At 40.3% G+C, this 13,496-nt stretch overlaps 1 protein-coding gene across 8 annotated transcripts in view; it reads left to right on the top strand.

Annotated features, from left to right (window-relative positions):
- The window catches only part of NR1H4 (nuclear receptor subfamily 1 group H member 4), a 72,510-nt gene that overhangs the window by 28,647 nt on the left and 30,367 nt on the right, over nt 1–13,496 (top strand). For all 8 annotated transcript variants that reach the window (XM_055336593.1, XM_055336594.1, XM_055336598.1 and 5 more), the window contains one exon: nt 2,075–2,440. In XM_055336593.1, the coding sequence (XP_055192568.1) occupies nt 2,075–2,440 (366 nt within the window). The remainder of the gene's footprint in view (nt 1–2,074; nt 2,441–13,496) is intronic.

Raw genomic sequence — 13,496 nt, 5'->3', positions numbered from 1 at the left:
TTCAGATACAAAGAACAACTATAAGAGCACCCAGCATGATGTCTTTTCTTTCCAGGTGAACAAAGGGAAGCCCAGGCAGGGTAGGTAAGTACCATGTAACTAGATTCATGATGCCCAGGGACCTAAAGTCCTAAAGTCAGGGAAAACCTCTTAAGAGAAGCTATACTCAAAAAGGAAATTTGGAGATAGGTAAGTGGAGAAGAGTGAGATGAAGTTCTGTGAATGAATGGCTGTGCTGCAGAAGGTTCTAGCTCAGGAAGCAACTGGGGACAGGGAAGGGAGGTCCTATGTCTGGAGGCAGCAATGCACATTCAAGGATTAGAGAAGTCAAACATGAGAAATGGCCAGAAAAGAAAAGGTAGGATCACGGAGAGTCTTGTACACCTGGTTGCGGCTTACCTGCATGCAGAGGCATGGAAGTACAGGGGGAGGAAGAGAAAACCATTCATCATCATGCTTTAAGGTATCACACATCTGAAATTGTCCTAGAGGAGTGGTTCAGCACGTGGCTTTGATGTCCGACTGTCACATCTCAGCTATTTAGGTAGGTAAGAGGAAAGTTGCCTAAATTCTCTGTGCCTCAGGCTACTCATTTGTAAGTGAGGATGACCATGTTACCCATCTCATAGGATTTTGTGAGAAAGTTGAAACTAGTCAAGTGCCTGGCGCTAGGATGGCATCTCTGAGACTTTTCTGATAGTAGTAGTAGCAATAATACCAACCCCAACCACCACCAGGTCTGGGGCACTGCAAAGAGTAGTAGTATCTATGCGTGTAGTATCTGTGTGTGTAGATACATAGATCCACAGTCCCTAACTGACAATTCTAAATTCCTAAAGCTCTAAAACCTGAATGTTTTATCCAAAGTTTGATGCAAACTTCTCTGGCAGCAAAAGCTGACCTGAATGGATTTGAGGATACTGATGACCTTTATTTATTCCACTTAGTATGAATATCTGGACCTCTCACCGTGGGAAAGGCTGCTGCGTTGTACTCAGAGCTCTGTCCTGGGCCATGCTGGGAGAAACAGCACTGTATGCTCTCCTAAAACACACACAATTCTGAATCCCAAAGCACATGTGACCCCAAGGGTTTTAGATGAGGGACTGTGAATCTGTATTACCTCGTTCAATCCTCAGCATATCCCTCACTATAGATATTTTCATCCCAAGCTGGCTGCCTTGAAAAACAGGTTCATCAGTAGTTTCGGTTATGTGCCTGAAGTCCCACTGTTCATTAGAGGTGGACTTGGAATGTCGGTCTGGGGTTGCCTGACTATGCTTGAAGAATCAGACACATTTGTGTACTATCCTATATCTTATTTATGTTTATTAAATTTTTTAGTATTTTGCATAGTTTAAATATTTCTATTTTCGAAACAGCCATGGTTTGTGTCTCTTGGAAATAGAAGCATTTTCATAACCTTATAGTTTTCCAATACCTATAGGTTTTATAGATAAAAGACTCATTTTGTAATAATAGCAGTAGGAATAATAATTATTATCACTATTTTATTTTATTATTTTTAAAAATATTTTATTCATTTATTCATGAGAGACACAGAGAGAGAGGCAGAGACATAGGCAGAGGGAGAAGCAGGCTCCATGCAGGGAGCCCGATGTGAGACTCAATCCTGGGTTTCCAGGATCATGCCCTGGGCTGAAGGCAGGTGCTAAACCGCTGAGCCACCCTGGCTACGCTTATCAAGCATTTTTAATCTTTACTCATTTGAGGATGAATATGGTTATATTTTATATTGCAGTTTAATTTTAAATTTAGTTGTTGATAGTTGTTGATTAGTTTAAATTCAGTTTTTGTACATTTATAAAACACTTTGTATTTCTAAAAACTGTCCGTTCATATCCTTTATCCTTTTCTCCATGGGGTTGCTGAATTTTTCTTATTGGTTTGCCAGTGCTCTTTACCTATTAACAATGAGTCTTTGATCTGTCTTTTATGTTGCAGATAGTTTTCTGAGTCTGTATTCGTCATTAAATCCTTTCACAGTGTTTTTTTTTAATATAGTTAAATTTTGGTCTTAGACATTAATTCTAATTTTGTTACTCTTGCTCAGGTGTCCTAACAGAACAAGCAGCAGGACCTCGGGGACAGAATCTAGACGTGGAACCATACTCCCAATACAACAATGTTCAATTTCCACAAGTTCAACCACAGATTTCGTCATCATCCTATTATTCCAACCTGGGTTTCTACCCCCAGCATCCTGAGGAGTGGTATTCTCCTGGGATATATGAACTCAGGCGGATGCCAGCTGAGACTGTCTACCAGGGAGAGATTGAGGTAGCAGAGATCCCTGTAACAAAAAAGGCCCGAATGGGTGCATCAGCAGGGAGAATAAAAGGAGATGAATTATGTGTTGTTTGTGGAGATAGAGCATCTGGATACCATTATAATGCACTGACCTGTGAGGGGTGCAAAGGTAAGCATTTCTAGTTGGCCATTTTCTCCTTGAGGTTTTACTCTATTGGTTGTTGAAATCCTTTAGACTGGATTCTTCCCTTTTCCCAGGTAACTTCCCATTTTCTCTTCCTCCACTCTGAGCTGTTATACATCTTCAGGAAAAGTCTTTTAGTGCATTTAGCTTATGTATAAATGAATATAAGTGAACTATTTCCTGTTTACAACCCCACACATGGTTAAAAGAAATATATGGATTGTGGTGGTGGCGGGGGGGGGGGTGTTGTTTTTTGGTTTTGTTTTTGAGAGAGAGAGAGAGAGAGAGAAGAGAGAGAGAGAGCTCAAGGGAAGGGCAGAGAGAGAGGGAGAAAGAGAGAGAACCTAAGTAAGTGCCATGCCCAGCACAGAGCCTGACATGGGGCTCAATCCCCCCACCCCGAGATCACAACCCGAGCTGAAATCAAGAATTGGGTACCCAACCATATGAGGCACCCAGGCACCCTGTTATTTTTTAAAAGAAAGAGAAACTGTTGAACTCATCTCTTTTAAAACTGAGATCAAGGAGAATAAGACTTTATTATGCAAGGTATTTATTACACATAAATGGTAAACTTGTTAGTTCTAATACTTCATTTCCACTGTATAGATGAAGAAAGTGTAGCACAGGTGGTTGGTGAACTTACTCAAGGCTTCCATGGATTAGAGCAGGGAAGCTTCGAATCTATAGCTTATGGATCTAACTCTAGAGCCTCTGGTGTCAACCACTAGGCTACCATGTCTTTTAATCCTTGCCTACTGAGTGATCATTCTACTCTTGGAGCTATTTGCTCAAGACTACTATTTTTTTTTCAAGACTATTGACTAAATCAACGGCCGAAGTGTTGTATTGTTTGGATCAAGGAATAAGCCCCTAAAGTCCATAATGTAGGCCAGTTCACCTCCTTATAGGTGGATACTTGGTGAAACCTGGTCTTCCTGAGAAGAATCTGGGGCGTCCAGGGTGACTGGGGTGAAACCAGTGTGCCGAGGACAACCCCAGAAAGCACTGACTTTAATAGCAGGCAGGGGAAGAATAGCCCCTAAAGGATATAGAAGGAAGCCAGAGATGGGAGGGTAACAGGAAAGCACAGGGTCATAGGACACAAGGATCCAGAAACGTGGTCAAGAGACAACCCCATCCTTGGGCGGGGGTTGGGGGGGTGGGGCAGGTTAGGAAGGTAAAGCTGGATCTGGATAAAGATAGAGTTTTTAAGAGCAGAAAAACGCAGAACTCTTTGGTTGATTCTGATTTGGAACTTTGCCCCCAGGGTGGGAGCAAAAGGACCAGAGGGCGGGGAAGAGATGAGATGGAGTCAGGAAGGGCCTGTGTCCTACATCAGGGGTTGGCAATGTTTTGTGTGTGTGTGTGTGTGTGTGTGTGTGTGTTGTTTTTTTTTTTTTGTTTGTTTGTTTTTTTTGTTTTTTCTGTAAAAAGAGAGTAAATATTTTAGGCTTTGCACCATAGTCGTCTCTGTTGCAATTACTCAACTCTGCAAACACACCCACCTAAAGAAGAGGCAGGCGGCCTGGGTGGCTCATCGGTTTAGCACCACCTTCAGCCCAGGGCTTGATCCTGGAGACCTGGGATCGAGTCTCATGTCGGGCTTCCTGCATGGAGCCTGCTTCTCCTTCTGCCTGTGTCTCTGCCTGTCTCTCTCTGTCTCTCATGAATAAATAAATAAAATCCTTTAAAACAAAAAAAGAAGAAGAAGAAGAAGCATAGCTGTGGTTTTATTTAACCTACAAAAATAGGCAAGGAAATTTAAAAACAAAACAAAAAACCCCCAACCAAGCAGTAGGCTGTATTTGGCCCATAGGCCTATAGCTATAGTTTGATGACTGATTTTCTAGTCCAATGACTGGAGGGTGAGTGTGAGAACCAGCTGGAAACTGTGTAGTAAGAGACTACAGCACTCGGCATGGATACCAGAAATGTAAACTCATTTTGTATACCTGGATTGAATTCAATTTCAAGCCCTAGTGGAAACTATATTTTTTCTTCAATTCGGGATTATTTTACTCACTCCTGCTCCTGTGCTGCCCTGAGCCTGGGCAACACCAGGTGCCTCTCCAGGCTGTCTCCAGGAAGGTGCACAAGGATTTTTCTGTTCTAGGATTCCCAAATGATGTGGGGTTTTTATCATCTTTCAACACACACATCCTAGGATCAGTCCCGGCCCAAAGGTGAGAGGGACGGAGCTCAGGGCCTTCTCATGCACTTCACATGTCTTGTCTCTCTTCACTTCCTCTTTATTGTCCTACCTTTCCCAACTTAGGGGAAATTTAGTCTCTGAGATCTTGAGGCTTAGGCTTTGGTGACAAAAAGCCAATAACAAGCTCCTTTGTCCATTGTATATATTCTTTTGAGGAAACAAATGAATACTATCCTGGCTTTGTGATTAGGGAGGAGGTTACAGCACAGGGTACAGTACAAAGGAAAGGACCAGAGTACCCCACACCAGGAAGGCCTAACAGCTCGGCCACCTTGGTCCCTGACTCCACACCCCTTCAGTATCTGTGCTCACCAGATACAAAATTAATCTTATTCCATAGCTTTCTATCAAAGGAAGTGTGTGGACTTGGGAGTTTCACAGGCATGCATTGAATCTAGACCATAAGCCTTGGCTGAATAAGCATGGTCCTTAATAATATCAGTCAGAGTTCAGTGAAATAAAACAGAAACCAAAATTTCAAGCAGTAGGAATTAATATGGGAGAAGTTGGAAAGGCAGAGGAGCAGGTTCTGTGCCAGGTCTTGGAGAGGATGATCAGTGTCATACTGCGAAACTGGCCTGTCAGGGAAGTTGCTACGGTCAAGGAAATGGGGAAATGGGAAGCTAATTCGGAAATGTTGTCTCCAGAAAGACCACCATAGCTGCCATCTAGGCATCTGGAAGCTGCCTCTTCCAGAGCTATGGCTTGCCGGGAAAACCTGTACACATATGTGATAAATGCCCTATGTCTTGCCTTTCTTTTTTTTTTTTTTTTTCCTATGTCTTGCCTTTCAACACCCTTGAAGCTAGCAACTGGAAGCCAAGATGCTGCCCCAGCACAATTCCACAATCCTGCTTGCCAGCAGAGACGACAGTCTTGCAAGGGCACATGTCCGACATAGCTTACATCATCTCCATAGTCTTAGTTGCAAGGGAGTCTGAGAAAGATCGTGTTCAATTCTGCTGCCTTTACGGTAGAGAGTGCACATTGGAGTCGAAGCAGGAGCTGTGGACATCCAGCCAGCCAATCCTCAGCTTATAGATGTTGCTTCTCTGAGCCTCCAAGCTGCAAACAAAGGGTAATATCTGTTCCACAAGGTCTTTGTAGAATTAACTTAATATTATGTGTAAAGATCCTGGCAGCTCTCTTGCTTTCGGCTTCCCTGGAGATCTGTCAGTGATGCTTGTGATGCTTACACACACACACATACACCTACACACACCTGAGAAAATGCTTAAAAGCTTAAAAACAAAACAAAGACCATAGTTAAACATTCTGATTTCATTGGTCTCATATCTGTTTCTATTAGAAATATTTTAACCTTAATAATGAAGGTTTTATTGTCGACATTTATGGCATCCACAAGAGAAATTTCAATACGTTTTTAAAAGTAATAATTGTAAGAGCATAAGCATAGCACAGTGACAATGCCCACCATTTGCTCAGCACTAGATTAAATCAAGAGCTTTCTCCCCCCCGCCCCGCCCCCCGTGATCAGCAGGGCTTATGAAATTTTGCTAATGTTTGGATGAATTTTGATTCACACTTGAAGTGTCAGCTGAACAAAGCTGATCTGCATCTGACTGGAAATTTCAAAACGGCTACATTTCCAAATAGGTCAACGTCAGTCACATCCATCTCTAGGCTGGGAGAGTCTTCACTTATCAGCTAGAGAAAGGTAGAATTCGTAAAAGAAGTTTTGTGAGTAAATGGGTGACCTGTTGTCCTTTTGAACATATTCTTAGTCCTGACATTCTAGAAAAGACTCCATAGTTATTGCAACTGTTCTGGTGTGTAAAATAGATGCGGAGTGTTTCCAATGGGTCAGGGCTGAGGTAGGTGCCCTGACTCACACATGAACTTCCTGAAATCCGATTTGATTTTGAGGTCTGATTTTATAAAATCTGATAATGATCCTACTGATCTCTGTGGGTCAAACTATTTTAGAGTGGGATGCAAGGGGGTAGGGCTTAAACTATGTCACTGCATTGGAAGTAGTTTTTTTTTTTTTAAGATTTTATCTATTTATTCATGAGAGATACACAGAGAGAGAGGTAGAGACAGAGGCAGAGGGAGAAGCAGGCTCCATGCAGAGAGCCTGGTGCAGGACTCGATCCCAGGACCTGGGATCATGACCTGAGCCAAAGGCAGACACTCAACTGCTGAGCCACCCAGGCGCCCCCTGGACACCTTTTGTGATAAGTGTTATAAAATTCACAGGAGGAATCAGATTCTGACAGCAGACAACCCAGATTTCAACATCCCCTTCCCCCACTGCTGATTTTCTTCCCAGCTGTTCCAAGTTAACTCAGTGTGTCTGGGCTTTAGACTTTTCTCCTAATAAATGAGGATAATTAATAAAGATGAGGAGAAGGAGGAGATGAGGAGAAGGAGGTTGAGGCTGAGATGAGGATAATGGTGATGCAGCTGGGAGATAAGATATATCAAATAATTATTATGTGCAAGCTTTATCTGGAGTTTTACCTGAATTAGTTTGTTTAATCTTCAGGACCACTCTTTGAAGTAGGTACCTAGGGGTCAGTGGGAGAATTAAACAAGATCTTATGTATAAACCAATTAACATATGACTTGCCTATGGTGAACCCTCAATAAATGTCCATTATTATTATTATTATCATTGAATTGTGAAGAAAAAAAATGAGAGATTGTTTTTGAAATGTCCTGTTCTATACCTGGCACACTTAAATGCTTTGTTGGTGAATTCTCATTATTTTATTTTTGTTACCCTTCTTCTCATCTAGCCTCCCAAACTTTGATCATACACGGTCTTCAAAACTATCTCTCTTCCTATTAACTAATTAAGTAAGCTTCTAGCTCCTGAGAGTTTGAATTCATTAATTCAGTTCTTTATTCAGCAACTATTATTAAGTACCAACCATATGCCAGGCATTATTCTAAGCATGGGAGATGCAGCAGTGAACAAAACAGACAAAATTCCAGCTCTCTTACTCACCATTGTAAAGCAAAGCAGGGAAAGTTTGTAGAACTGATCTAAAATAGACAAAAAGAAAAAACACTGAGACAAAAAAGTTAAAGATTAAAAAATGTAAAAATAATGAAATAGTATCAAAAAGAACATACAGAAAAATCAAGTAATGAAAAGATGATTTCCAGTGGATAAAAATTGAAATTTCACATAAATATATAGCAATGATGTAAGATACACCTAAGACATAAAATTATATTTAAACAAGAAAAGGTATTTGAATATATAAGCAATATGTAAATATGAAAGTAATGACTGAAAAAAACCCCTCTAGTTTGCCTAAGCCTCCAGCTCCTGGGAATTTGCCTATCTGGGAGTCTGAAAATGAGTGGGAAATATCAGAGAGGGAGACAGAACATGAGAGACTCCTAACTCTGGGAAATGAACAAGGAGTAGTGGAAAGGGAGGTGGGCAGGGGGATGGAGGGACTGGGTGATGAGCACTGAGGGGGGCACTTGACAGGATGAGCCCTGGGCGATATGCTGTATGTTGGCAAGTCGAACTCCAACAACAAAAAAAAAAATACAAAAAAAAAAAAAGACATGCAAAATCAAGCTCACGCAGAGCATTATTACCCCTCCCCTCATTTTCCCAATCTAAAAGTATTGACCCCCACCTCCATCGTATTTGAGATGATCCAGTATAACCCTTTCAATAAGCAGTTGAAAACAAAAGCTCTATGCAAGATTTATCTTTTCTTAGAGATGGACAGCTTTAGCTTTTGTTTTATCAAGTGAACATAGAAAAATGGCTACCCTCTTGGGATGGGAAAGAAAAGCCCCCCCCCAATAAAAGGGAGGAGGAGGGAAGAAAAGAAGAAAAGGAAAAAAACACACCAAAAAACAATAGGAGAAAGAACAAAGCATGCATGAATTACTCAAGAAATTATCCTTTCATATTAACATTGCTGAAACTATTGAAAAAATACACATTAATGGACTCACACATTTGAGGAAGGTCATGACTCTGTGTTATGGGCTGGGCAGTTCCCACCGTAGACTGTTTATTTCATTAATCCTTATAATGGCTCCAGGAGATGGTATTGTCATCTCATTTTTGCAAATAAAGATACCAACACTCAGAAACTTGTCCAGGTCTCACAGTTGTGAAAGAATGGAGTAGAATTGGTAGTCAGATCCTCAGGATTCCTGAGCTATACTTTTTCTCTGTGTTGTCTTTCCTTGTAACCTGCTGTCAATGACTTTCCAAAGATAGCACTTTCCAAAAGCATATGCAAGGAAAATGAATGTTTTAAAAGTTGGTTTTGCATTTAGGGAAAAAAAAAAACACATGAATGAAGAGAAAAACAAACACGATCTAGGTGATGGTGAATCCAAAACCATTGGTTGTTTGATGGAATGGTCTCTTGGTGTTCTCCACCAATATGCTTTCTTTCTTTCTTTCTTTCTTTTTTTTTTTTTGGACCAACATGCTTTCTAAAAGCAGTCACAACTCTAAATTATTGAACAACACTCACTTGTGTGTAAAGAGACTATCTTCTTAATAAGAAAGTAGGGTTGTCAGCCCCTTTCACACATAGAAATGACAACCACTAGTCATATCACTTTTAAAAATAAAGAATGAAGCATCTAAGTATTTTCATTTCTAATTGTGATACACATGAGGATTAAAGCTTACCTTGCAATGCCTTATACTTTGACCCTGTACCTTCTATTAATAAGTGAAGGTGAGAAAGTAAGAATAGACTGAGTTGCCTCCCAGGCAAACTCCCACAAAGGCAATTCTCATATGACTTCAAAAAGGAGAGTGGTTTCATTTAGTGGCCTCTGAGATTTCCTGTTCGCCCCTGTAAGGCTACTGTTTGTGTTTATACAGCCTGCTTTTAGCAATCTGGAGGGAGGACAAGATGTGTGGTTGGATAGAATGTTAGGGTCTTTATCTTCCAGGCATGGGGACTCCCCATTCTCCCTGGAGGTCCACCTCCCACTCTGGTTTATATTCCTTGCTTGAGATAGCATGCAAATACTACTGCAATCCATGGATTAGATGGAGGGCAAACTTTTTGTTAAGGGCCAGATAAGATAGTTAATATTTTAGGCTTTGTAGGTATTAAGGTCTCTGTCACAACTATTTGACTGTCACTGTAGTGTGAAAACAGGCATGCATGTGAATGAACTTAGTGATGTTCTAGTAAAACTTTATTTATGGACACTAAAATTTGAATGTCCTATACAACTTTCACATACCACAAAATAATTTTCTTTTTGACTTTTTTTCACTCACTAAAAATGTAAAAGTCATACAGAAATAGGTAGGGGGTGGAATTTGTCCTGGATGCTGTAGTTTGCAGACTCCTGGCTTAGCACCATGCTCCCTCTGAGAGTTTGTAGGCCATCAGCATCTTGTATGTGAACTTGGAGTTTCCTCCATTGCTCCTAATCCTGCATTCTTCTGCAACTGTCTTGGGCAAGTTTTTTTTTTTTTTTAATAAATTTACTTTGTTTCCTGGTTTTCAGAGATTCATCAACATTTTTGTTACACTGAGGGAGTTGTATTCTAACTCCTAGAAATTATGCAGTTTCCATGAACATTTATTTTGTGGTATTTTTGACAGAAGGTGGTAGAAAAGTTTGACTTCTAAAGGTAGAAAGGGTATAGCTTTTTGACTACTAAGGGTATAGCCCTTAAAGGGTATAGCCCTTTGACTACTGTTTGTAGATTTGTCTACTTTTTTAAAGGATGTTAGGCAGCTTCCTAAAATTATTCAAAGTCAGTCCTTTTTATTTTTTTATTTTATTTTATTTTATTTTAGTCAGTCCTTTTAAAATGTATTTAAGAAAAAAATCAATAGGGATTGTAGTTGGTAAAAGCAAGTGTTGGAAAAGTCAGGTTAAATTTGTTTGACTATCTGTGGCTTTCCAATAGATTAAAGGAAAAACTTAAAATTAATTATTAGCAGGTACTAAATAGTCAATCATAATTTTCATCACAAGAAATAACTGGTGTGGGTGAGGACGTGGAGAAAACAGAACCCTCTTGCAGTATTGGTTGGAATGCAGAGTAGGGAAGCCATTGGTGGGAATGCAAAGTAGGGCAGTAGGGTAGGAAAACAGCATGAAATTTCCCTAAAAAGTTGAAAATAGAACTACTATGTGATTCAGTAACCACACTACAGGTAATTTACCCAAAGACTACAAAAACACTAATTCGAAGGGATACATGCACCCGTATGTGTACAGCGGCATTATTTACAATAGTGAAGGTATGGAAGCAGCCCAAGTGTCCACTGATAGATGACTGGAAAAAGAAGATGTGGTGTACATATACAGTGGAATATTCAGCTATAAAAAGAATGAGATCTTACCATTTGCATGACATGTATGGAGCTAGAGAGTATAATGCTAAGTGAAATAAGTCAGAGAAACCAAATACCATAGGATTTCACTCATATGTGGGGTTTAAGAAACAAAATAAATGATCAAAGAGAAAAGAGATAGGTAGATATCTAGATCGATAGAGAAACCAAGAAACAGACTCATAATTATAGAAAACAGACTGATGGTTACCAGAGGAGAAGTGGGTGGGGAGATGGCTGAGATAGGTGATGGTGATGAAGGAGGGCACTTAATGCAGTGAGCACCAGGTGTTGTATGGAAGTGTTGAATCATTGTATTGTATACCTCAAACTAACATAACCCTGTATATTAACTCCAATTAAAATAAAAACTTAAAAATATAATTTTCATCAACTTTATCTTAGAGGTTTGAGGTTTGCTTTTTCGAAAATAACAGTCTGACACTGCTCCTGCTAGGTGATCAGGAGTCTATTACCAAGTTCTAAAAAGATTAATGTCTAAAGACCATTTTTAGCAATGTAAGCTCCTTTCTAGAAGGACAGCCTAACGTACAGGTCAAGAACATCGAGCCTGGAACAGGAACTGAGCCTGTTGGGGTTCAAATCCAAGCTCCACTATTTATTATCTGTAGGACCTTGAGCAAAATGCTTCTTCTCTGTGTATCCTGTCTCCTTAGCTGTAAGAGGGATATAATAACAGAATCAACTTCATAGGATTGTTATGAATATTAAATGAGTCACCATATGCAAAGTGTTTAGAACAGTGCCTGATACAAGGTATGTTCTACCCAAGTTGGTGGCTGAATCCTTTTTATTTGACAATGTGCTGAGACGGACCTAAAGGCTATATTTAGGCTGTATTGGATATAAAGATGGCTTTGTGCATTTGTTGCTGTTTAAGAAGTATGGAGAACCTGAAAGTTTTTTTTTTTTTTTTAAAGATTGATTAGGGAGAAAGAGCAAGCAAGTAGTGGAGGGGCAGAAGGAGAGGGAGAGAATCTCAAGCAGACTCCCTGCTGAGCACAGAGCCAGACACAGGGCTTGATTTCAGGATCCTAAGATCATGACCTGAAATGAAGTCAGGAGTTGGACGCTTAACCCACGGAGCCACCCAGGCACCCTGAGACCTTGAAAGTTTTAAACAACCAAGATTTCATTGATTTTAAAGTAATGGGTCACCAGTGGTGTCTGATGTGTGCACATGCGTGTGTGCTTGCGTCTTTGCGTGTGTGTACACACACATATGTCTATATGAGTTGGGAGTAGGGTATGTATGTGAGTTTTGTCTGTATAAACCAGCAGAGAAACAGAGAAATAGGCAATATTCTGTACAGCTGAGGGACCCATTCTACTCTCCTACAGACATTCTCCTCCCCCGCAGGAGTTCCTCTGGTGCTACACCTTCTTCAGATGGTGATGCCGGCTCTGTCTACTTATCTTTCATTACCAGGGAGTCTCTGTTCCTCAGTGAATTTCCTTCCCATTCATTTCCAAATGGCATTTGTGGGCATTGTTGAATATGCACAAGATAGAGGCAGAAGTATGTGTATGGATGGATTTGCATCAGTATAAGTACTGTATAAGTCCCCAGGTTTAAGTGATGTAATGATAATATTGTGTTGCCACCTCAGAGTGAAAGGTAATTAATTCAGCTATTGAGATGATAATGATTTCTTTCTCAGTTAATACCAGAGTTAAAAAAAAAACAACCCAACTCTGCAGAATTGTCCTAGTACTGTTTCTTTGATTCATCTTGGAATAAGAAGGTTTAATTCTGTTAACTAGTGAGCTACCAGTAACTACAATGGTTTTTAAATGGAATCGTTTGTGGGGGAGGGGCTGAATATTCATGGGAAGATTGACTCAGGTTGACTAAGGAATGAGGAAAAACATTTCCTTCCTCCATCACTCTGTCCCTCCCCTTCCTTCCTTCCTTCCTTCCTTCCTTCCTTCCTTCCTTCCTTCCTTCCTTCCTTCCTTCCTCCCTCCCTCCCTCCTTCCTTCCTTTTTTCTTTCTTTCTTCTCTCCTTCGTTATTCTTCCTTCCAGCCTTCCTTTTTTTTGCCTAGAAACTCTTTTAAAATGCATGCTTTGGTATTTGCACTCCCAGTATCAATGTTGATCTGAAGCACAAAGTCTTTTTTTAGACTTTGTGTGGTTGGATTTGACATTTAGGAAAATGGTAAGATCTTTCCTACTGAAAGTTATACCAGCTGACAGATTCACAGGCAAGTCTATGACTTTCTAAACCTTGCTATCTCTAACTTTTTCTTTAGCTTCTGGTTTTATGTTGAGTTAGTTACCAAATCCTGAGGTCCCCTGTCTCCTCCTCCCTGTTCTCATCATCCAGTGCAGGCACCAATCACCTCTCCGGTGTTCCACATTTTTCACTTTGCATCAAGGATTCTTCCCAAGAGGCAGTTTAGGTCACACCCTCTTCTGCCAAAACCTTCTAATGGCTTCTCTCTTTCTAGTTGTTGAGTGGTAAAAACTCAACTGCTTTT

The sequence above is a fragment of the Nyctereutes procyonoides genome, unplaced genomic scaffold, assembly GCF_905146905.1.
Source record: "Nyctereutes procyonoides isolate TBG_1078 unplaced genomic scaffold, NYPRO_anot_genome, whole genome shotgun sequence".
In the NCBI taxonomy this organism is placed as follows: Eukaryota; Metazoa; Chordata; class Mammalia; order Carnivora; family Canidae; genus Nyctereutes; species Nyctereutes procyonoides.
The sequence above is the reverse complement of the archived record's forward strand: the minus strand, read 5'-3'. Positions and strand labels throughout refer to the sequence as shown.